The following is a 24,259-nucleotide window of genomic DNA, read 5'->3' on the forward strand; positions in this document are numbered from 1 at the left end:
ATTCTGTCAAAAAAATGAATACACATAGTGTAATTTTCAAAATGCAATAATCTATCCACTTACTAGTAAATTAATTATAATGATTTAGACAATCTCTTTCACTTTACATTCATGGATATGTTTCAAAATCTATCTTTACGTAAGATGGTGTTAGAACAAGGCTATGACACCGTTGCTCTAGTCCCATGACTCCACAGTCACAACATCAAATGTAAAACATTTTCCAGTTATTAAGGTGGCCAATTAAATAATCAGTTTAAATCAAATTTATTAAACAGATTTCTTATTAAACACAAAATTACTGGTTTAGTTTAGAAATAAAATTTATTCAATTGAGATGCAAAACTCACTAATACATATGGATTGTAATCTGGGAATATAAATGTTTATTCCTCTCCCTTAGCCCCAAAAACCATACGTGTTTACTCACACCAGGAAAATCTGTAAAGATTGGCTTTCTGGACAAAAAAGCATTGGCCCATGGGGTTTTAGTCCTTTAAAAGGAAACAAAACCTTTACACAGTCTTCTGGTCAGGGACCTTGTACTAGTAAATTAAATATCTTCACTTGTCTCCAAAGTCTTGGCAGATGCAGCCTGCTTATAAATTAAATATTAAGAAATTATTTCAATCACCCTTCCAGAAAAAGGAATGGATTTCATCCTGAATTCACAATGATAGGGGTTTTTCTTTTGGAAAAACCTGAAATATGTTAGTCACCTCGTTGCGTGTAGACAGGCAGGAGGCTGGAAGAACACAACAAGCCTGGCAACATCAGCAGGTGGAGAAATCGACGTTTCGGGTGTGACTCTTCTGCAGGACTGGGGACCCCATCCTGAAGAAGGGTTTAACCCAAAGCATCGACTTCTCCACCTCCTGATGCTGCCTGGCTTGCTGTGTTCTCCCAGCCTCCTGCCTGTCTGCTTTGGATTCCAGCATCTGTAGTTTTTTTGTCTCTACCTCCTTGCTCGTAGTGTTTTTCCTCCAAAAGAAGACAAGAACAAACTTCAAACCAAACACTTTTCAAAACAGACATGGGAGGAGGTCACCACCAAAAGAAGCATTTATTACAAGTTGTATGATTTCCAGGAAACATTGCGAGAAGTATGTTCCAAAGTCTACAGTTACTTTTCAATGACCTCTGAAAGAAACTAGTCCAAAATTTGGAATAAAATAATTCTTTCACAATCTTTCAAAATATTAATCCCCAAATAAAGTATTCAATATGAAACATTTTCATTACAGTTGTACTATTAAATTGCATGTTTTATTTAACACAAGTCCACTGAATACTTTTTTGTGTACTGAATTACCTTTCAGAGTGACGTAAAGCATTCTATAAGCTTGTTCATGTCATTTGTACACAAAAGCGTCCAAGAGATGTCTTCAATCTACCTATCAACTGAAAGGCGCTACAACTACACCACTCCCAAAACATTTCTGGAACAAATAAAGCTCTATCAAAACCTGCTCTCAAAGCAAAGGAAAGAGTTGATTGCTAAAATGGATAGACTTGAAAATGGTTTGGCTAAACTTAATAGTACTGCTGGCCAGGTTTGTAGATCTGTAATGTTTCATATTTATTACTGTATTTACTGAACATAAAAGTAGAACGGAATCCTAACTTTTATTAGAATTGCAACTAATATACTACAGCTAGATGAATTTCTATGCGTGTTTTCTGTGATGAGACAAACACTAATCTATACTCCAAGAAAGTTCGCAGAGGATTGGAGAATAACCAATATTTTCCTTCATATTAGAAGGGCAACAAGGATTATTCAGGAAATTATAGGCTGTTGAGCCTAACATTAGTGGTAGGGAAACTGTTGGAGAAGATTCTTAAAAACAGAATTTACGCAAATTCAGAAAATATGGACTTATTAACAATACGCAGCATGATGTTGTGTGGGTGAGGTCGTGTCTCACAAACTTGATTGTGTTTTTTGAGGAAGTAACAAAGACAATTGATGAGGGTCAGAAAGCAAAGCCAGAGTTCAGTCAATTAACAAAGATAACTCATACTGAAGCTGAGGATGAGGTGGTTCCAGAGTGCTATTATATCAAAAACAGAGTTTTAATAAGGAAGTGGAAAGATAAAAAGTATATTATCAAGTTCGACAGGGTTCAGAAGAGATTTACCAGGATGTTGCTGTGTATGGAAGGTTTGAGTTACCAAGAAGACTGGATTGGCAGGGACGTTTTTCACTGGGGCGTAGGAGGTGGAGAGGCAATCTGATAAACATTTATAAAATAATGAGAGGTATTGATAGAGTTAATAGTAGTTGTCTTTTTCCTTGGATGGGGGAATTTCAAGACTAGGGGGTCACACTTTAAGGTGAGAGGAGAGAGATTTTAAAAAGACATGAGGCAATTGTTTTACATAGAGAGTGATTTGCATGTGGAATGAACTTCTTGAGAAAGTGGTGGTTGTGAGTACAATTGCAACGTTTTTGGATAGATACATGAATAGGAAAGGTTTGGAGGGAAACAGGCCAGGAACAGGCAGGTTGGACTAGTTTAGTTTGAGATGATGTTCACATGGACTGGTTAGATTTAAGGGTCTGTTTCCGTGCTGTATGACTCTATAACTGCATAACTGCAGACCAATACTGGAGGCTTGTTCATCAAACAGTGGCACTGCACAGATAGCTTAGAAGTTGTTGCAGGCATCACATGAAATGCCTATGGCAGGGCTGTTAGGAATATGGAAAATACCAGCGTCAACAAACAAGTATTATATATGACTGGAACTTCATAAAGATGTAGAGTAGTTCTGTAAAGTGCCATACATGTCAGGTGATAATAAAACCAAACATATAATCAGACCAGTGCTGTTCATACCTAAACCATTCAAAGTTTTCAAAAACTATTTATTTAATTTGTAGTGAATTGTGTAAGACTAAGACCAAAAGGAAAATTGGGACTTCAGTATATCCAATTTTGAACATGCTAACTTGAAACCGAGAGGCTGTTCTTTTAAGGACCACTACAGCAAGGGTAGTAGGCGAAAGGTTAATTAAGATTTTTATTCATTATGTACAACTATTTGAGGTGCTGTCTGATCAGGGTTCTGACTTCATGCCTAAAAGTTTCCAAGAAATCTCTAGCAATTTGGGAATAAAACAATTGAAGCCAACTGTGTAACATTCACAAAGCTGGGGAGCTTTTTAGATGTATTACCAGATTCTCAACAATCATGATTAAGGCACAATGTCACAACTCCTCATGGGATTCAGACAAAATTTTAGTTTTCTTATTATTTGCTATCAGATATTCTCTAATTTAATCAGCTGGATTTAGCTCATCTGTGTTGGTTTATGACAATGAGATTTGGGGTCTATTAAAATTGATTAAGGAGAATTTCTTGAATGAGAAAGGTGTATCCTCAATGTGTGTCCATGTTTCTGGAAAGGCTCTCAAGACGGCTAATAGATTGTTAGCCCTTATTTCAAAGAGTTGGAATATAAGAGTAGGGAGTCTTGCTACAACTGTACATGATGTGGTTGGACCACATCTAAAATACTGTGAGCAGTTTTGGTGCTTTATTTAAGGAAAGATATTATTTCAGTGGAGACAGTTCAGAGAATGTTCACTAGCTTGATCCCTGCTATGAACAGATTGTCTTAGGAGCAAAGATTAAACAAGTTAGGGCTCTGCTCATTGAGATTTGGTAGAATAAGAGGTGATCTCATTGAAATGTATAGGATTTGTAATGGGCTGAGAGGATATTTCTCCTCATGGAAGAGTGTAGGGCCAAAGAGTATCATCTCAGAATAAGGAGTGCCAAGTTAAGACAGAGATAAGGAGGAATTTCTTTTTTCAGAGGGCTGAGAGTCTTTGGACCTCTTTGTCATGGACAGCTGTGGGGACAGAGTCCTCATGTATATTTAAAGCTGATTTAGATTCTTTATCAGTAGGGGAATCAAGTGTTACGGGAAAAAAGACAGTGATGTGGATGTGTGGAATGTCAGATCAGACGCATTCCTTTTAAATGGCAGATCAGGCTCTAGGAGCCAAACGGGATCCACCTGCTATGACTTCTTACAGTCTTATAGTCATACAACACAGGAGGGCTTTTAGCCAATTCACCAAATGGAACCTTCCACCTTCGTCCCACCTCTCCCCAAATCCTGAATTCCACCCAGAGCCCTGCATAATTTTTGCTCTTCAGGTAATTGTCTAATTCTCTTTCTGAAGACATGCATCAAACTCTAAAGCATTGCAATTCAGATCCTAACTAGTCATTCTGTAAAACATTTTTGTATGTTGCCATTGCTCCTTTTGCCAATCATTTTTATTTGATGTTTTCTTGTTCTTGATCCTTCCAATTAGAACAGTTGTCCTCTATCTACCCTGTTAATGTCCCTCAGCCATTTGTTCTGCAAGAAGAACAATTCCAGCATTTCCAACCTATACATATACATATTCTCTTTTAATACTGTAATAAATTGTGAAACTAACAATTACGAATATATCTTTACATACAGGTAGATGATTTAAAAAGTAAACTTGCTATACAAGAAGTGGAGCTACAACAGAAGAATGAGGATGCAGACAAATTAATTAAAGTTGTTGGACAGCAAACAGAAATTGTGACCAAAAATAAAAAAATTGCTGATGAGGAAGAGAAGAAAGTACAAATCATTAATGAGGTAAAGTACTTTATATTAATTTATTGACTTACTGCATTAATCTTTGAAATATGAGGAGGTTTTCAGCCTTTTTACATTTAGAATGTATAAGAAAAGCACAAATTTAAAGAGGTTTTCAGTTTTTGTGTTTTATGTTTAGAATGTAAGGGAAAAACAACAGTCTTGTGAAGAAGACTTGGCAAAAGCAGAGCCAGCTTTAATTGCAGCACAAGAAGCACTGAATACATTAAATAAGGTAAAACTAAGAAATAACGGACAATGTGCAATGGCATTGTTCATGGGTTGCATGTAATTTATTTGGAATGGTTTTTATTCTGAACTGGAATGTTGACCATACTTAGAACAGGCAGCACAACACAGCATGGCAGGGCGTGCAACATTTCTTTGGAATAAAACATTGAGAGGTGAGAAAAATTCATATGTTTGGATTGCGAAGCTACATCAGCATTTGTCATGATGTATTGAAGCAGAGAATCCCAGCCAACACACTCATATAAATATGGAGTGAATTTATATCTGCCTAAATATTAGAAAGCAAGGTGATTTTATGAAATTGCATTCTTGTCACAGCAATTTGGCCAAAGGATGCATGCATTTAGAATTTAGATAAATGCCCCCATGACTTATAAATCATTTACCTCCTGTTGTGTGACATTTCATGTCTGAAATATCCCTCTAGTAACAGGACTTTACATTTACAGGTCAGGTATAATAGTTATAGACATTGTAAAGATGCCTTTACTTGTGGGTTCAATTTGCACACTGTTGGCATCACTCTGCATCATAAACCAGCTGTCAAGCCAACTGAGCTTAAGATCAAGTAAAGGCATCTTTACAATGTCTATAACTATCATACCTGACCTGTAAATGTAAAGGCTGTGGTTACCACGAGGGACTCTCCTTCTGAACCTCCCCCCGTCACTTGAGGTGGGGTGGTTCTCAGGTTAAACCACCACCAGTCAAGTATCCCTAATGAAAGAGCAGCCCTATGGTTTAATAAGACAATGGCAATTTTACCATTTAATAAAGAGCCATAGCATAAATAGTGACCACCAATGTGACTATTTCCTCTTGCATGTAGCGCTTTGGGAAATATTATTTCAGAATGGATATTATTTCAGAATGGAATTTTCACTTTTGTGCAGCTAAAACTAGATTTTTTCAATGGTCATAAGTTCTCATGAGACTGCCCAAACCAGTTTCACTGAGTACTCTTACAGAGAAGATTCACGTGGACTACTGTTTTTAAATTTGCAAATTTACACCTGATAGCTTTTGTTTCTACCTAGATCATGAAATTTAACCCTCAATCGTTAATCTAATACAAGAGGGAATTTATAAATGTTATGTAAGATTGCTTCTGAATTACTTGTTTCATCTTTCTCTGGAGTTTACATGGTTTAACGCTAACTATCTATGACATTGAATTTAAAATTCATTTCTGGATGATTGTGGGTTTGGCATATATGCAGAAAAGCTTCTTTTAAAAAATAAATATTCTCATTTATTTCCTTATCTTAGTTTCCAAATGGCTTAATGTAATCATAGTATGTTTTCAATTGCATTGAAACTGGAATAAGGATTGTGAATCCTGCTGGACTGCATGGATCGGTTGGTGTGGTAGATAGAGGCAATGAGGAGTTTACAAGAACAAGAGGATATCTTGGGAAGAGTGCAGAATATTCTGATAGGGGATAATAACCAGCTAGAGGCTGTTGTGCACTTTGGTAGGGAAAGGGATGAGGTTCTGCAGAAAGAACGTTGGAACCTTGGCAGGAAGTTAAAAAGTAGGTCTCAAGGGTAGTAATAATATCTGGACAACTCCTGGTGCTACGTACTAGAGAGGTTAGCAATAGGAGGATAGAGCAAGATGAATGTGTAGCTGAGGAGCTGGTGCAGAAGGCTATAATTCACATTTTTGGACAATTGGGACCTCTTCAGGATTAGAAATGACCTGTATAAGAGAGAGGGGTTCTGTCTAAATTAGAAAGGGACCAATATCTTTGGGGGGAGATTAGCTAGTGCTACTTGGGAGGCTTTAAACTAGTAAAGTGGGGTGGGTACCAAAGCAATATTGAAAAAGTGGAAAAGACTGAGGCTAGTACAGTAAATAATGGAAGCAAGTTAAATAGACAAAACAGAAAGTAGCTTGGCAGAGAGCGAGATAAGACTGATAAATTAAACTGTATTTATTTCATTGAAAAAAGGCCCGACAGGTAAACGCAGATGACCTTATGGCATGATTGGGAATATGGGACTGCGATATCACAGTTCTTACAGAAACTTGGATCAGGGATAGGCAGAACTGGCAGCTTAATGTTCAGCGGTATAGATGCTATAGGAAGGACAGAAAGGGAGACGAGAGTGGAGGGTGAATGGCGTTTTTGATTGGGGAGATCATTGCAGCTGTACTTACAGATATCATCCAGTGAAGTTATATGTGTGGAACTGACAAATAGGAAAGAGATAATCACCTTGCTGGGATTGTATTATGGGCCCCCAGTAGTCAGAATAATAGAGTTATAATGGTAGAGGATTTTAACTTTCCAAATATAGACTGGGACTCTTTATGTGGTAAGGGCTTGGATGGGAATTAAGACAAGGCAAGTGACTGAGGTGTCAGCGAGTACTTTGGGGAAAGTGATCATAATTATATTAGTTTTAAAATTGTTACAGGAAAGGGCAGAACTGATCAAAAAAGTTTTAAAGTTCTAAATTAGAATAAGGCCAACTTTGACAGTATTAGACAGGAATTTCAAAAGTTAATTGAGGGAAGCAATTTGTAGGTAAAGGAACATTTAGGAAGTGGGAAGCCTTTAAAATGTGATATTGAGAATTCAGCAACAAGATGTTTCTATTAGTGTGAAGGGCAAGGCTGGTAGGTGTAGAGAATCTTGGATTAATAGAGAAATTGAGGCCCTGGTCAAGAAAAAGGAAACATATGTCAAGTATAGACAGCTAGGATTGAATCCCTATAGGAGTATAAGGGCAGAAGGAGTATACTTAAGAAGGAAATCAGGAGGGCAAAAAGGGGACATGAGACAACTTTGGCAAATAGTGTTAAGGATTCTATCAGTGCACTAAGGGCAAAAGAGCAAATAGGGAGAGAATAGGGCCTCTCAAAGGTCAATGTGGTTGTCTATGTGTGGAACCACAGTAGACGGATGAGATACTAAACACATATTTTGCATCAGCATTTATTGTGGAGAAGGACATGGAAGCTGGGAAACTTGGGGAAGTAAATAGTGATGTTTTGAAAGAGTTCATATTATAGAGGAGGAGGTACTGGAGTTCTTAAATTAATAAAGGTGCATATTCTCTGGGACCTGATCAATTGTTTCCCAGAACTTTGTGAGAAGCTGGAGAAGAGATTGCTGGGCCCCTTGCTCAGATATTCATATCATCAAAAGCTGCAATAAGGTTACAGAAGACTGGACGTTGGCTAATGTGGTGCCAATATTTAAGAAATGCTGTAAGTAAAAGCCAGGGAACTATTATGTCAGTGGTGGGTAAGTTGTTGAGGGGATTCTGAGGGACAGGGTTTACAAACATTTGGAAAAGCAAGGAAATAGTCAACATGGCAGGACTCACACATCTAATGGTAAGGTCCTGAAGATAGTTGCTGAGTAAAGGTTCTTGGTTTCTTGAAAATGAAGTCGCAGGTAGATAGGATAGTGAAGAAGGTGTTTGGTATGCTTGCCTTTCTTGGTCAGAACATTGAGTAAAAGAGTTGGGAGGACACGTTGCAGCTGTACAAGACATTTTTAGGCTACTTTTAGAACACTGTGTAAAGTATAGAAAGAAAAATAAAGAGAGAATATAAGATTGGAATTAAGTGCAAGAGAAAAAATTGAAAAGGAACAGAAACTTATAAAATAAACTTAATATTTGTAAAATTTCCAACAGCATGGTTGGGTACAAAAATTGGCAAATTAAACCATCACGCTGACTTGCCAGTTTTTTTCTAACTTTGCTCAGGAGAGTGCAAAGTGGGATCCAGAAACCCAGGCAGTTCAGATTATTGGCCAGTTGATTTGTTAATAATATCATAAGGCATCAGAGCAGAAGTTGGCCATTTAGTCCATTAATGAAGTTTATGAGACTAATATCTGGAATGAACAGATTGCATTATGAGGAAAGGCTAGAGAGGCTGGACCAATGTTCTCTGGAGTTTCAAAGAGTCAAAGATGGCTTAATTGAAACATATAATGTTTTGAGGTGACAAGAGTCCCCATTACAGAAGAAGAGATGCTGTAGGTCTTAAAATGCATAAAGGTAGATAAATCCCAGGATATTGTGGAAAATTAGGGAAGAAATTGCAAGGCCCCAGCAGAGATATTTGTATCATCCACAGCCATGGGTGAGGTGCCAGAAGAGTGGAGGGTGGCTAATGTTGTGCCATTAATTAAGAAAGGCTGCAAGGGAAAAACAGGGAACTTCAGACTGGTACGCCTAATGTCAATGTTGGGTAAATGTTGGAAGGGATTCTGGGAGGCAGGATTTACATGCATTTGGAAAGGCAAGGACAGATTAGGGATCTTCAGCATGTCTTTGTGCTTGGGAAATCATGATTCACAAATTTGTTGCAATTTTCGGAGGAAGTAACCAAGAAGATAAATGAAGGCAGAGTGATAGATATTGTCTACATGGACTCTACCAAGGCTTTCAAGAAGCTTCTGCATGGTAGACTGATTAACAAGGTGAGATCACATGGGATCAAAGGTGAGCTAGCCATTGGACAGTATGATAGGACACCAATGGTGGTGGTAGAAGGTTGGTGTTCATACTGAAGGCCTGTGACCAGTGGTGTGCTGCAAGAATCAGTATTGGGTCCATTGTTGTCCATCATTTATATAATGATCTGGATGAGAATGTAGGAGGCATTGTGAATGACACTAAAATTGGTGGTATAGTGAACCATGAAGAAGGTTAGCTTACTGTACAGTGTGCTCTTGATCAACTGGGTCAGTGGGTCGAGGAATGGCAGATGGAATTTAGATGGATGCACAGAGGATGTTGTGTATGGAACAGGCTGCCAGAGAAAGTGATAGAGACAGATACAATTGCAACATTTAAATGACAGGAATTTGAGCCAAACACAGGTAAATGGGACTAGTTCTGTTTAGGAAACCTGGTCATCATGGATACATTGGGCTGAAGGGCCCATTTCCATGGTCTATGACTCCATGACTCTATGACTGGGTAGGTGCAGAAAGGATGTTTTGCTCTTGTGAGAGAATCTAATCATAGTTTAAAAATAATGGATCACCTGTTTAAGATGGAGATGAGTAAACTTTTTTTTAATCTCTGAGAGAATTGTAGGTCTTTGAATTTGCTTCCTCAAAAGGAAGAACCTTGAAGTATTTTTAAGGTAGAAGTCATGCACCACCCTCTGCATGAAAACGTTGCCCCTTAGGTCCCTTTTAATTTTTTCCCTTTTCACAGAAAACCTATGCCCTCTAGTTCTGGATTCCCCCACATCAGGGCAAAGACTTGTCTATTTTCCCTATCCATGCCCCTCATTATTTTATAAACCTCTATAAGGTCACTCCTCAGCTTCCGATGCTCCAGGGAAACCAGCTCCAGCCTAATCAGCCTCTCCCTATAGCTCAAGCCAGCCAACCCCTTCCTCCAATTTGCGGTCTGATTGACTATGTCAATGGAGAAGGCCGAGGATGGACATGTCAGAGAAGGAGTAGGAAGGGAAATTGAAATGGGCAGTGACTGGGAGGTCAGGCTTGCTCTTATGGCCTAGCTGAGATGCTCGGTGAAACATACCCACTAAATAATTCTCCAACTTTATTGGTGCATTCTGTTACTCAGGACCTTAGAGGTGAATTATGCTGGCTTAATAACTTTTCATAGATGATTTTCATTATCTGCTTGGCTTTAATTATACATCTCCTAATCTTATTAGATCTTAAATAGTCTCAATACTTTCTTTTTTTGTTAGACTTCTAAATTGCTCCCTTATCAATTGAATCCATGCTGAGACTTCTAAATTGCTCCCTTAGCAATTTAATTCTAGCTTTGCAACTTATGTGGTGCTATGATCTTGATTTAAATTACTTCCAAGGTGCTTCATTTTCTGACTGTAGCTGTTCCTCCTGGTATTCACCTGTTGTGGTAGCAATGCTTGGTCTGAGCTGTGAATACTTTTCTTTAACTTCTGGCAACTTCAGCCAGTGACTGTGCTGTTCATTTTTAAATGTTTCACCTTGTTCACCAGGAATGGCAACGTTACTCAAAGAGCTTCCAATGTCCATTCACTATCTGTGCTTGAACTTCTAATTAGTACTGAACTCACACTTCATTGATATCTGATACAATTTGTAACTGCTTTGTGTGAGTAGTGTGGCAAATTCTACAATAGCTTTTTGTTCATATTTACTTTTGCATTTCTCTTACCTAATCTGAAATGCTTTTGCCCTTTCATGTAGATTCTTCCTTATAGAATCTTGGCATGAGTTTGACAGCTAGGAGAAAGTGAGGACTGCAGATGCTGGAGACCAGAGTTGAAAAATGTGGTGCTGGAAAAGCGCAGCAGGCCAGGCAGCATCCGAGGAGCAGGAGAATCGACGTTTCAGGCATAAGCCTTCTTCAGGAATGAGGCTGGTGTGCCAAGTGGGCTGTGGTAAAAGATGGGGGTGGAATTTGGGGGAGGGGCACTGGGAATATTGCATTCCCCCCCGCCCCCCCCAACCTTTTATCTTAGCCTGCTTGGCACACCAGCCTCATTCTTGACCAAGGGCTTATGCCCGAAACATTGATTCTCCTGCTCCTCGGATGCTGCCTGGCCTGTTGCCCTTTTCCAGCACCCATGAGTTTGACAGCTCTAAGTTGCTAAATTGTTTAACTCCTCTTGGTACTGACCATATGATCAAGTTGCTCTTAAAGTTATAACTGAAAATCTCTTCTGAGTTCACTACGGTTTGTTCTGTGTAAATTGATTCCAATCTACTATGTTATACTGCCTACTATGTCATATAAAGCTCTCCTTCAATACTGTGTGATGGTGAAACAGGCTGATTAAAATGTTGGCATCTTACTTGACCCTGAAATATGATTTCAGACCCATATCTACCATCCCTAAGTCGAATAAGTTCTATTAACTCAATATCATTTACTTTTGTCTGTCCCTTAGCTATGGCTCTATTATATCCAGATGTGAGTATTTAAAATACTACAGTGGATGCCTTGCCTTGTCCCATGTAATACAAACATGAGCTTACCCAAAACTCAGCTGCCCATATTTTAATTGCACTAAGCACCAACCATCCATCACTCTTGTATTCATGTCCCACACTTGCTCATGAACTGGGAACACTTCATTTTAAAAATTCTCAACCTTGTCATCAACTCCCTGCGAGGCTCTTGCCAAATCTCTCCACCCCTCTCTCATTCTTTAAACACTGAAGAAGGTCATTTGGCCATTGAGTCTGCATGGATTCTTTTGAAGATTTTGTCCCATTCCTATATATTTCCAAATGTTTGCAAATGGAATTTGATTCTTTGAAACTTTATTTAAGTCATACCAAGATAGAAATGATTTTGTTAGCGTAAAGCGAGGACATTTCTGGCTCACCAGAAAAATTGAAATTTTATTCAGATCGGTATGCATCCACCAAATTTTCTCTACTATGCAGCACAAAGAAATGCAGCACAATTACCTTGACTGGAAAAGTCGAAAAACTCTTTTCTCTTCAGCCTATTTTCTTGAGCAGTGTGCCTTCAACAAATATATTCTCTTAGAATATTTATTTTCATGTTTTGTTTTAAACTATTAACCTGATTCTTTTTTCTTATTAGAACAACTTGACAGAGCTGAAATCTTTTGGCTCCCCACCAGATGCTGTAGTTCTTGTGGCAGCTGCCGTAATGATCCTTTTAGCACCAAGTGGAAAACTCCCAAAGGACAAAAGCTGGAAAGCTGCTAAAGTTATGATGGGTAAAGTGGATAGTTTTTTAGATTCACTAATAAACTATGACAAGGAACACATCCCTGATTCTTCTTTGAAAGCTTTCCGGTATGTCAATAAATTTTTAAGTCTTTGATTGCTTTGAACTTTACAACTTTATATTAGTTAAAACAATCTATACACTTAATAAATTCTGTCTTATAGTTATGAATGTATTTTTGTTCATTCATCGTGTGTTAATCCAATGGTAATTGCATGAGCTATAAATAGATAGCAAGTCTATGATTTTTCTTTAAATCTGATATTTTTCTGACAAATATGCAAAATTGCATAGTTTTTATTGTACACTTCAATTTGAAACATATGTGCCTAGAAATTTTCTTTTATACTCTACATAGTCTATTAATCCTGAAAATGGGAATCAGGAAATGTGCTTGCTTTCACAGTCAAAGGTGGATCAATTGCCAAATTAAGTAAAGACATTTTTGAGGCATCCTTCATCGATGATTGAAATGGATCTGAGGACTTTACATATGTAAATAGGCGGTTTAGAGCAGCTCAATGATCCTGCTGCTGCACTGTCTTGTTGTGAGATACCTGCACCATTGTAAACATCAGTCAGGGGGAGAAAATCTGTTGTGATGTGAAATCAAAATGAATCCAGGTATAATTAATAGGGTCTATTAAACATACTTATTTTCAAGGAAGGGTAAGAATATATGCGCTGCTGAAACCTGACAGGATATAACAAATTTCCTTCTCACATGCTGAGCAGTTATATCAGAGAAAACATATTGATTCATAGAGTCATAGAGATGTACAACATGGAAACAGACCCTTCGGTCCAACTCATCCATGCTGATCAGATATCCCAACCCAATCTAGTCCCATCTGCCAGTACCCAGCCCACATCCCTCCAAATCCACCCTATTCATATACTCATCCAGATGTTGCAATTGTACTAACCTCCATCACTTCCTCTGGCAGCTCATTCCATACACGTACCACCCTCTGCATGAAAAAGTTGCCCCTTAGGTCTCTTTTATATCTTTCCCCTCTCACCCTAAACCTATGCCCTCTGGTTCTGGACTCCCCTGCCCCAGGGAAAAGATTTTGTCTATTTATCCTATCCATGCCCTTCATGATTTTATAAATCTCTATAAGGTCACCCCTCAGCCTCCGACGCTCCAGGGAAAACAGCTCTAGCCTATTCAACCTCTCACTCTAGCTCAAATCCTCCAAACCTGGCAACAGGTTTGTAAATCTTTTCTGAACCATTTCAAGTTTCGCAACATCTTTCCGATAGGAAGGAGACCAGAATTGCATGCAATATTCCAACAGTGGCCTAACCAATGTCCTGCACAGTAACAACGTGACATCCCAACTCCTGTACTCAATAATCTTACCAATAAAAGAAAGCATACTAAACACCTTCTTCACTGTCCTATCTACTTGCGACTCTACTTTCAAGGAGCTATGTACCTGCACTCCAAGGTCTCTTTGTTCAGCAACACTCCCTAGGACCTTTCCATTAAGTGTATAAGTCCTATCCTGATTTGCCTTTCCAAAATGCAGCACCTTGCATTTATCTAAATTAAATCCCATTTGCCACTCATCAGCCCATTGGCCGATCTAATCAAGATCCCATTGTAATCTGAGGTAACCTTCTTCACTGTCCACTACACCTTCAATTTTGGTGTCATCTGCAGACTTACTACTTCTACCTCTGATGCTCACATCCAAATCATTTATATAAATGATGAAAAGTAGTGGACCCAGCACTGAACCTTGTGGCACACCATTGGTAATTGATCCTTTTCTCTGCATATCTGCCAAGTTCTTTTGGGACAATGATATAAACATTAAAATTTATCCATGAACATTTACTTCTTTACTCCCATCTCCGCTGCCCCCAGAAATCTGTTTGGCATGAGGTATTATTTTGTAGTAACATTTCCAGCTTGTTGGGAAGGCGATATGGATGCTCTCTTGTTATTATCAGAAAGGGAACATGTAGGGTTGGAGTGGGATTGCAGGTCCTCTGCAGGCAAGAACATTTCTGAAACTCTGTCAGGAAAAAGACTGTATCATTACCAGTGAGGATACAGAGCTCTGGACCAGAATCTATATCAGGAACCTGAATAGCACTAAATGCTACAAAATGGATGGAAATTGGCTTAATTCCTCATCTATTTCTAAACTGTTTTTCAAATATTTTATCTTTTTTTCTTTAGCAAGGACTTGAAGGATATACATTTTTAGATCATTGGAATGTCTTCTGGTGATTCTGAGATAGAAGTGACCTAAATGAGAAGGAGGCATTGCACATGATTTTGAAGGGGGCTAATATAATGATGGGAAGATTTCCTAGAGCTACCCGGGAGGGTTTAAACTAGTAAAGGGGTGGGTGGGCGGGAGGATTGGGATACACAGGTATAGTGGGAAAATTGATCAGTTTGAAGCTAGTGCAGTTGAGAAAAGGAACAAGTCAAACAGTCAAGGCAGGCAGGAGCAAGGCAAAGAATGAGGTAGGACTGATAAATTAAACAGCATTTATTTCAATGCAAGCGGCCTGACAGGTAAGGCAAATGAATTTAGGACATGGTTGGGTACATGGGACTGGGATATCATAGCTATGGCAGAAATATGGGTTAGAGACTGGCAACTTCATGTTCCCGTGCATAAATGCTGTAGGAAGGAAAGAAAAGGGGTCAAGAGAGGAGGGGAAATGGTATTTCTGATTAGGGATAACATTATTGCTGTGCTTAGGTAGGATATTCCTGGGAGTACATCCATGGAAGTTACAGAGGAACCTTGATTATCCAAACTTTGATGATCTGAATTACAATATATCCAAATAATATTGCAATGTGCCGATGCTTGGCTAAACTGTGTTATCCGGCATTCAATTACCTGACATTTGATTATCCGAACAAAAGACTCACCTCCACCCCATGTCATTCGGAAAATTGAGATTCCTCTGTATATGAGTGGAACTGATAAATAAGAAAGGCATTTATCACCTTATTGGGATTGTACTTTCGACCCCCAATATTCACCAGGAAATTGAGAAGCAAATTTGTAAGGAGGTCTCAGTTATCTGTAAGAATAATAGGGTGGTTATGTTAGGGGATTTTAACTTTCCAAACATATTTTGGGACTGCATTTGACAAAGGTGCACAGGGTAGACTGATTAGCAAGGCTAGATCATGTGCAATATAGGGAGAACTAGCCATTTGCACACACAATTGGCTTTAAGGTACAAGAGAGGGTAGTGATGGAGGGTTGCTTTTGGATTGGAGGCCTCTGACCATCAGTGTGCTGCAAGAATCAGTGCTGGGTCCACTGCTTTTTGACATTTACATAAATGATTTAGATATGAATACAGGAGGTTTGGTTAGTAACTTTGAAATAACACCAAGATTAGTGATGTAGTGGACAGCGAAGAGGATTACCTGAGTACAATGGGACCCGGATCAGATGGGCAACTTTGGCCAAGGAGTGTCAGATGGAGTTTAATTTAGATAAATGTGACATGTGGACTTTGATAGGGCAAATTAGGGCAAGATCTGTACATTTAATGGTAAGGGTTGTTGCCCGAAACATTGATTCTCCTGTTCCTCGGATGCTGCCTGACCTGCTGTGCTTTTCCAGCACCACACTCTCGACTCTAATCTCCAGCATCTGCAGTCCTCACTTTTGCCCATTTGTTGGTAAGGTCCTGGGGAGTGTTGCCAAACAAAGTGACCTTGGGGTGCAGGTTCATCTTCCTTGAAAGTGGAGTCACAGGTCGACAGTGGAGTGAAGAAGGTGTTTGGTACACTCACCTTTATTGGTAAGTGCATTGTGTATAGGAGTTGGGAGGTCATGTTGCAGCTGTACAGGTCATTGGTTAAGCCACTTTTGGAATACTACATTCAATTCTGGTGTCTCTGTTACAGAAAAGATGTTATGGAACTTGAAAGGATTGCAAGGGTTGGATGTTTTAAGCTACAGGGAGAGGCCGAATGGGCTGGGGCTATTTTCCCTGGAACATCAGAAGCTGAGTGGTGACCTTACAGAAGTTTATAAAATCATGAGGGACATGGATAAGGTGATTAGCCAGGGTAGGGAAGCCCAAAGTAGGGCATAAGTTTAAGACAAGAGGGGAAAGATTTAAAAGGGTCCTAAGGGGCAACTTTTCATGCAGAGCATGGTGTGTGCATGGAATGAGCTGCCAAAGGAAGTGGTGGAGGCTGGTACAAAGTCAAAAGTGGCCTCCCACATTGTTGCACTCTAAGGTTCCTCAGGTACGCCTGCTGCATGGTGGATATTCAGAAGCCTGTTGGGGATTGTGTTTACCTTGCTAAAGCTATCAAGTCGCTGAACATTTTCCTGCATTGGATCCTAGTTTTTTTCATCTTACTTCTGTGACAGGCAGCATCAGCAATGTTCACACCAATTATTCTATGGACAGCTTCTCCTGCCACCCTCCCAGAAAAGATCCTTCCTCTTAAACCCTCCTAGCTTCTAGCACCCTTAGATCCCTATGAAAATAAAAGTTTGTCTTGCTCCAAGTTCCAGACTTCTAGATCTCCCAAGAATTCATGAAAATTATTTCTTTTTGAGTCACAATAACAGCCATAGTAAAGTCTGCCATGGTAAATTTAAATTAAATATAAATCATGTCCACAAGCAAGTTCGCTCTACTCTATTCCATAGCAGCCATGAATAATACTAAAATCTATTCCAATAAAAATTAAGTCACGTCTTCTTGAAACTTGAAATTCTTGAGTTTCTGTTTCCCTCATTCTGTCTTGAGAACCTAATAAGCAACCTGACTTCCATTTTCCTCTTAGGCAGCAACTAAAACAGCATTGAAAGTCTGAATTGCAATGTCCTTGAGTGTGGAAGAGCTAAAACATCATCACCACCATCACCTTAACAAACAACCAATCCACTTCACCACTGCATACCCTTAGCCAAACTCTTGCAATTTAACCAGAGGGCCTCTGCCAATCATATGTGTCTCTTTTTGGATATTCGCTCCTCATTTGACTTTACTCTCTACTTAGAGCCATTGTAGATTTGTCTGTGAAAAATATTTATCAAACCTTCCTTAACCATTCTTTGGCAAAGCATTTTATCCTCCCAGAAATCTATGGATGCATTCCCAAATGATTATTACCATTATCGTGGAATTCATTGCCACGGAGTGCAGTGGAAGCCGGGACGCTAAATGTCTTCAAGGCCGAGATTGATAGGTTCTTGTTGTCTAGAGGAATTAAGGGCTACAGGGAGAACGCTGGCAAGTGGAGCTGAAATGCGCATCAGCCATGATTGAATGGCGGAGTGGACTCGATGGGCCGAATGGCCTTACTTCCACTCCTATGTCTTATGGTCTTATTGTTTTACTGAAGACCAAATGCTTCTAAAGACATTTTGATTGTATCTTAGATTACTTAGCACAAAATGAAGATTTTCTGTAAATTATTTGCAGCTTTTGTCTTACATGAACTTTTATTTGATTGATTACTTCAGTGTTTGAGCTCCACTGTAATACTTAGTGAGTTATATTATATTTCCATTTGTTTTCTATCATGGTTCTCATGTATGTGATTACATTTTTTAAGGACAGCTTTCTTTAAACGAATTGTTAACATTTCAACATTGATATAAAATTTACTTGCTTACATCATTGGTTCCAGGCCAATTCTTGAAAATGCAATGTTTGATCCTGATTTTATTCGTACTAAATCCATTGCTGCAGCTGGTCTGTGTTCATGGTGCATAAATATTGTCAAATTTTATGAGGTCTTTTGTGAAGTGGAACCCAAGAGGATAGCTCTGGCACAGGCCAATGCTGAACTAGCAGCTGCACAGGAGAAACTTGCTGGTATCACACGTATGATAAATGTGAGTGTGCATGTCAAATAGTGTACAAATTTCAATAGTTATTTTAAGTATTATTAAGAATTTTTAATACGCATGATAGAGAATAATGTATTTGAAAAGTTGTGTATTTGTCAAATTGCGTTTATGCCTTAAATATTGCTACAACATGGCAGTGAACCCTTCTGTTAATGAAACCAAACACCCAGAAAAGCTCATCTCACCTCATAATCTGTTAAAATATGAGTGACAGAGAATTCCAAACTTCCACTGTTTAAAGAAAATGATACCAATTTATTCTTTAACTCTAAAACTGAACACTAAACTACAACTATTCACAACTCTAAGACCCCCTTTCTCTTAACTGCTTATTATTTGCCTCCAACACTACTGTTCTAATAAAACTCTTATTAAAGTTACATCAACTTAATTTCAAAACCATACAGTGGCTGTCATCATTGGAGTCTGCCTGTTCTGACTGAAGATCTCTTTGGGCCTTCTACTTTCTGTACTGAGAATATTCTTTATATGAAAAGGTACCTTTGATAGAGAGTGTTTCAATCTTTTGTCTCTCTCTCTCTCTCTCTCTCTCTTTCAATGGCAGTTATTCTGTCTGACTTTTCAAATCTCTCCTTTTTTATACCCCCAACATCTGATCATCCCATTGGTTCGAGATTGGCAAAACAATAAATTCAAACTCAATTGGGTTTTAGTATCCTGGGGCATAATTTGAACTGATTGGTTAAATTCGAATTATTGTCAAAACAGCAGCCAATTCAGGTATTCATTTCACAGCCAAATATTACATATTTTCAATTTTCCTGTATACTCTGAGACTGCTAGTTATTCATATGACAGGTGCTTGTAAGCTCTCAGTGCAAAACAACATTCAGTCTCTCTTAAAGGTCAGCACACTTTCAACTTCATAACAATATATCATCTCCAAGTGGGCCATAAATGATTATTGTGATTCAAGCTATTTCTGAATGACTTTTAAATCTTAATTCTATCTTACACAAAAACAATTATACTATGATGGACATTGTCTAATCAACCTGTTCAGTGATGTGTTTAAATATCGCTGGAACAGGTGGGACTTGAAGTTAGGTCTCTTGGCATCAGGTTGGGACATAATTAAGTCACAACAGGTCATAAAATAATGCTTGGAGTCTGAAGGGCCAAGAATTTGATACACTTTACTAGCTGTAGTCATTTCCAATCAACCCTGTTCAGACACATTTCTGGAGCAGATTGGACTTGAAACTTGCTGTCCCGACCCTTAGTCATAGATTCATAGAGCTGTAGCATGGAAATAGACTATATATTTTAGAATCATAGAATCCCTACAGTATGGAAACAGGCCCTTCAGCCCAACACATCCATACTGACCTTCCTAAGAGTAATCCACCCTTGACTAATGCATGTAACCTACACATTCCTGAACACTATGGGCAATTTAGCATGGCCATTTCACCTAACCTGCACGTGTTTGGATTGTGGGAGGAAACCGGAGCACCCGGAGGAAACCCACACAGACACAGGGAGAATGTGCAGCCTCCACACAGACAGTTGTCTCAGATTGGAATCAAACATGGGTCCCTGGCACTGGGAGGCAGCAGTGCTAACCACTGAGCCACCGTGCTGCCAATTTTTATAAAATCCCGACAGACCCTTTGGTCCACCTCATCCATGCCAGACAGGTAGCCTAAGTTAATTTAGTCCTACTCTCTAGCAATTGGCCCACATCCCTCTAAACCTTTCCTATTCATATACCCATCCAGGTGCCTTTTAAATGTTACAATTGTACCAGCCTTCACCACATCCCCGTAGCTCATTCCAGACATGCATGACCCCCTGCGTGAAGAAGTTGCTCTTCAATCTCTTTTAAATCTTTCTCCTCTCACCTTAAACCTATTTCCTCTAGTTTTGAACACCCCTACTTTGGAGAAAAGTCCCTATCCATGCAATTCATGATTTTATAAACTTCTATAAGGTCACCCCTCTGCTTCTCATACTCCTGGGAAAACAGCCTCAGCCTCTTCAGCCTCTCCTTATAGCTCAAACCCTGCAATCTTGGCAAAATCCTTGTAAATCTTTTCTGAATCCTTTCAAATTTCACAACATCCTTCCTGTAGCAGGGAGACCAGAATGGAATGCAGTATACCAAAAGTGGCCCCGCAATGTCCTGCACAGTACAACATGACCTTCCAACTCCGATACTCAATGCATTGACCAATAAAGGCAAGTATACGAAATGTATTCTTCACTATCCTGTCTACCCATGACTCCACTTTTAAGGAACTGTGAACCAGTACTCTAGGGTCTCGTTGTTTGGCAATACTCCCCAGGATCTTACTATTAAGTGTATAAGTCCTCCCTGATTTGCCTTTCTAAAATGCACCACATCACATTTATCTAAATTAAACTCCTCTGTCACTCCTCGGCCCAATAGCCCATCTGATCAAGCTCTCATTGTACTTTGAAGTAACCTTCTTTGCCGTCCACTCCACCACAAATGTTTGGCGTCATCTGCAAACTTACTAACCATACCTCCTATGTTCACGTCCAAATCATTTATATTAATGACAAAGGCAGTGGACTCAGCACCGATCCTTGTGACACAGTGCTAGTCACAAGCTTCCAGTCCAAAAAGCCACCCTCCACCACCACCCTCTGTCTCCTAACTTTGAGCCAGTTTTGCATCCAAATGGCTCGTCCTCCCTGTACCATTACATCTTGTCCTATACTAAATGTTTCTCAGCATTGCCTTAAATAACACAAAATTCCATTGGACCAAGTGAATTGATTTCAAAGTACGCATTCCTATTTACAAGGCTTTCCAATCCTAGTCTACACTGGACAAATGTTTGCTGTGTATCAGATAATGCCTCGTACTCTGGTAACTCACGGCCAAATTCCGATGCTTTTAGGGACTCTTATTCGACATGCTTTTGCATCCAACAATTCTTTGGGACAGAAATTTGTATGTGTTGCACCTGTTTTCTGTGGACTAAAATGAGCATCAAAAATGTATGCCAATTTAGTAGTGGAACAGCCTGGACTCAATCTGCGCAGACAGTCGTCAAATCTATTAAGTCCCAAATCCATGCCAAAGTTAGGCATTAGAATCTTTGAATTTATAAATTAAAGGCTAAATTTGATTTTTTAATTTCAGGGGAAATAGTACAGCTCTACTAACTTTGCAGTTCTGAAAATGAATCCTTAATCTTTCCCTTCTCACTTTGGTGTGATCCTGCATACTTTCACATTCTTTTCTCTCTTAGAATGTCTCTTCAGAACTTAGTGACATTCTTCAAATTTCCATTAATTTCCCATCTGGCACCTGCAATCCTTTTTGAAGCACCCTGCATAATACTAGTAATATGCAAGTGTAAACTTAACTGCAACAGTGATGTAAAATATAGTAGTCATAATATATTGTTATCTAAGTGCATAAGTATAAATATTATTTTGGATATTATCTTTTAAATTTAATGATTTATAACACAATCTATTTGTTACTTTTCATTTAGATGGGTGTTAATATTTCTGACATGAAAATGATAAAGAGAATGTTATATTGTATTGTCCTAATATCACACAGGCCTAATATTACAGTAGTCATATTAGAATATGATTATTAGCTAATCACCATCTTTGTTTTATTTTAAATATGTTAAAAATTTAAAATAACAGGAATATTAAACATTATTACAAAGGGGTTTCTAGATTACAATCTTTTTTTCTAACAACTTATCAATATTAATTTTTAGGAACTTGATGATAATTTAGCAAAATTGACAGCTGAATTTGAAAAAGCCACATCTGAAAAACTCAAATGTCAGCAAGAAGCTGATAACACCAACAGGACAATTTCACTTGCAAATAGGTAAATTTGGACTTGAATAAATAGAATCAAATGAGCAAATTCTCAGTTCCAGATCTTTCACAATTTTTAGATGTATAATTTGTCTTTGGTTATATTTCATTATGTTATTGAGCTGTTACTGAACTTGGAAAAAAATTCTAGTGATACTAAGGGTGGTGGGATGAAAAATTGAGTTTGACAAACACACTGGGTCCTTGGCCCTTTGTACAATTGTAATGTTGTTCAAGTATTACTTCAATCGGTCATTTTAAGTATGGGTGAGCATATTCACATTTAATGATTATCAGCCTATTAACACTGAATTTTAGGACTTCCAGAACATTGTAGGCTCTTGGTGTTTCTGTGCCATGCACAATACTTTAGGGAGTTAAGTTCATGAAGGACTCTACAATATCATAAGTATTAATAGCTTTTGGCCAATTAATTCAAGTGAACAAAATATTTACACTGCCCCGGCAGTATGCCCATAGTTTGCTCCATATTTCCAATTCCTACAGTACAAAACTGTCTGAAAAATTGTGCAATTTTTAATGCTTACAGACCCTCATCTCTATTTAAGGGTATGCTGCTTTGATCATAAAATCTGGTTTATTTTCAATAAGTTAGCACTGACCTCTTAGATATATAAGAAAAAAATATGTTCAGAAGAAAGATCGGTTGTTCATATACTATGGTGCAATGTCATTGGTTAAGGCCTTTTAAGATTTTTAAAACAAATTGTCAGGTCACCTTGACCCAATGTAGTACTCTCATCTCTGAGCAATAAGCTGCACTCTGCAGAGCTAAACTGCAAACATACAAAAAAATCTGGATTGTCAAAGAAGCTGTTCCTTCAATGAAACATAAATGAAGTCTCACATACCTGCTATACAGGCAGACATACAAAAATATTGCTAATTGCACAAAATAAATCCATGAATGCCTTGTTCACATGTATCAGCTCTCTCTAAGCTGTAGCATTGCAAACTAATTTCAAAGATCTAAGAGCATGCTCCACTCGGCAAAGACACTTTGAGATCAATAAATCAGTCACTGTTCAGGCTGGTGTTCTAACCACACTGTTTTTAAATGGTATTAGGTTGTATTGAACTTCTAAAACTTTTAAATTATTTTAACCATTTTAAATACTTACACCTATGTTTAAATATTTTTAAAATGTTAAAACCAGAGGGAGAAACCAGTAAAAATTGGAAATGAATGTACTGGCCATTCTGGAACTTATGGAAGATTAATTGGACCAGTATGCATTAGTCGCTTTAATATCTTTTTCTTTATAGTTCAAATAAGAAAGAGTAACTTGATCTATTAGTCTGCAGCAGAGACGCACCCTAAGAAGGCGATCTTTTCACAATTTCCTGGACTGTATATGTGTACACCATTAGGCTTATTATTGGATAGTACACTGGATTTCATTGGGATTTTCTTGTGTAATCATGACGAATGTCAATGCTTGGCCACTAAGGTAAATACAGGTTACAATTCCTGGTCTAAGTGTCCCTTCAATATAGGCATTTTCAGCTTTATCTGCTTTTGTCAAAGGAAAATTCAAGTCAGTTAATACACATCAAAAATAATTAGTTGGTTGTGAAGGACTTTAGGGCAACAAAATTACTGTCATTTCTTCTAAATGGTGAAATGCAAACTTCCCCTCCTTATTTGTAGGCAGTAATTAAGCTAAGAGGAACTTTGCAACAGCAGCTTTGACCTTTTGGGTTACTTTCACAGGAAAGCAGGGTAAATTATCCTAGCATCTCATTTGCACACCTGCTAGACATAATTTAGAATGTCACTGTTAAAGTTTGTGAACAAATCATCTTCCTACATTTTGTCCTAGTTTATAATTGTGCATGATTTGGAGATGCCGGTGTTGGACTGGGGTGTACAAAGTTAAAAATCACACAACACCAGGTTGTAGTCCAACAGGCT

At 38.4% G+C, this 24,259-nt stretch overlaps 1 protein-coding gene across 1 annotated transcript in view; it reads left to right on the forward strand.

Moving 5' to 3' along the window:
• LOC140464058 (dynein axonemal heavy chain 17-like) overlaps positions 1–24,259 on the forward strand; it is a 408,886-nt gene that overhangs the window by 316,882 nt on the left and 67,745 nt on the right. The window contains exons 49-54 of the mRNA XM_072558720.1: positions 1,320–1,553; positions 4,490–4,654; positions 4,794–4,889; positions 12,464–12,681; positions 18,261–18,468; positions 22,218–22,333. Coding sequence (XP_072414821.1) covers positions 1,320–1,553; positions 4,490–4,654; positions 4,794–4,889; positions 12,464–12,681; positions 18,261–18,468; positions 22,218–22,333 — 1,037 coding nt within the window. The remainder of the gene's footprint in view (positions 1–1,319; positions 1,554–4,489; positions 4,655–4,793; positions 4,890–12,463; positions 12,682–18,260; positions 18,469–22,217; positions 22,334–24,259) is intronic.

Source organism: Chiloscyllium punctatum, chromosome 39 (genome assembly GCF_047496795.1).
Source record: "Chiloscyllium punctatum isolate Juve2018m chromosome 39, sChiPun1.3, whole genome shotgun sequence".
In the NCBI taxonomy this organism is placed as follows: domain Eukaryota; kingdom Metazoa; phylum Chordata; class Chondrichthyes; order Orectolobiformes; family Hemiscylliidae; genus Chiloscyllium; species Chiloscyllium punctatum.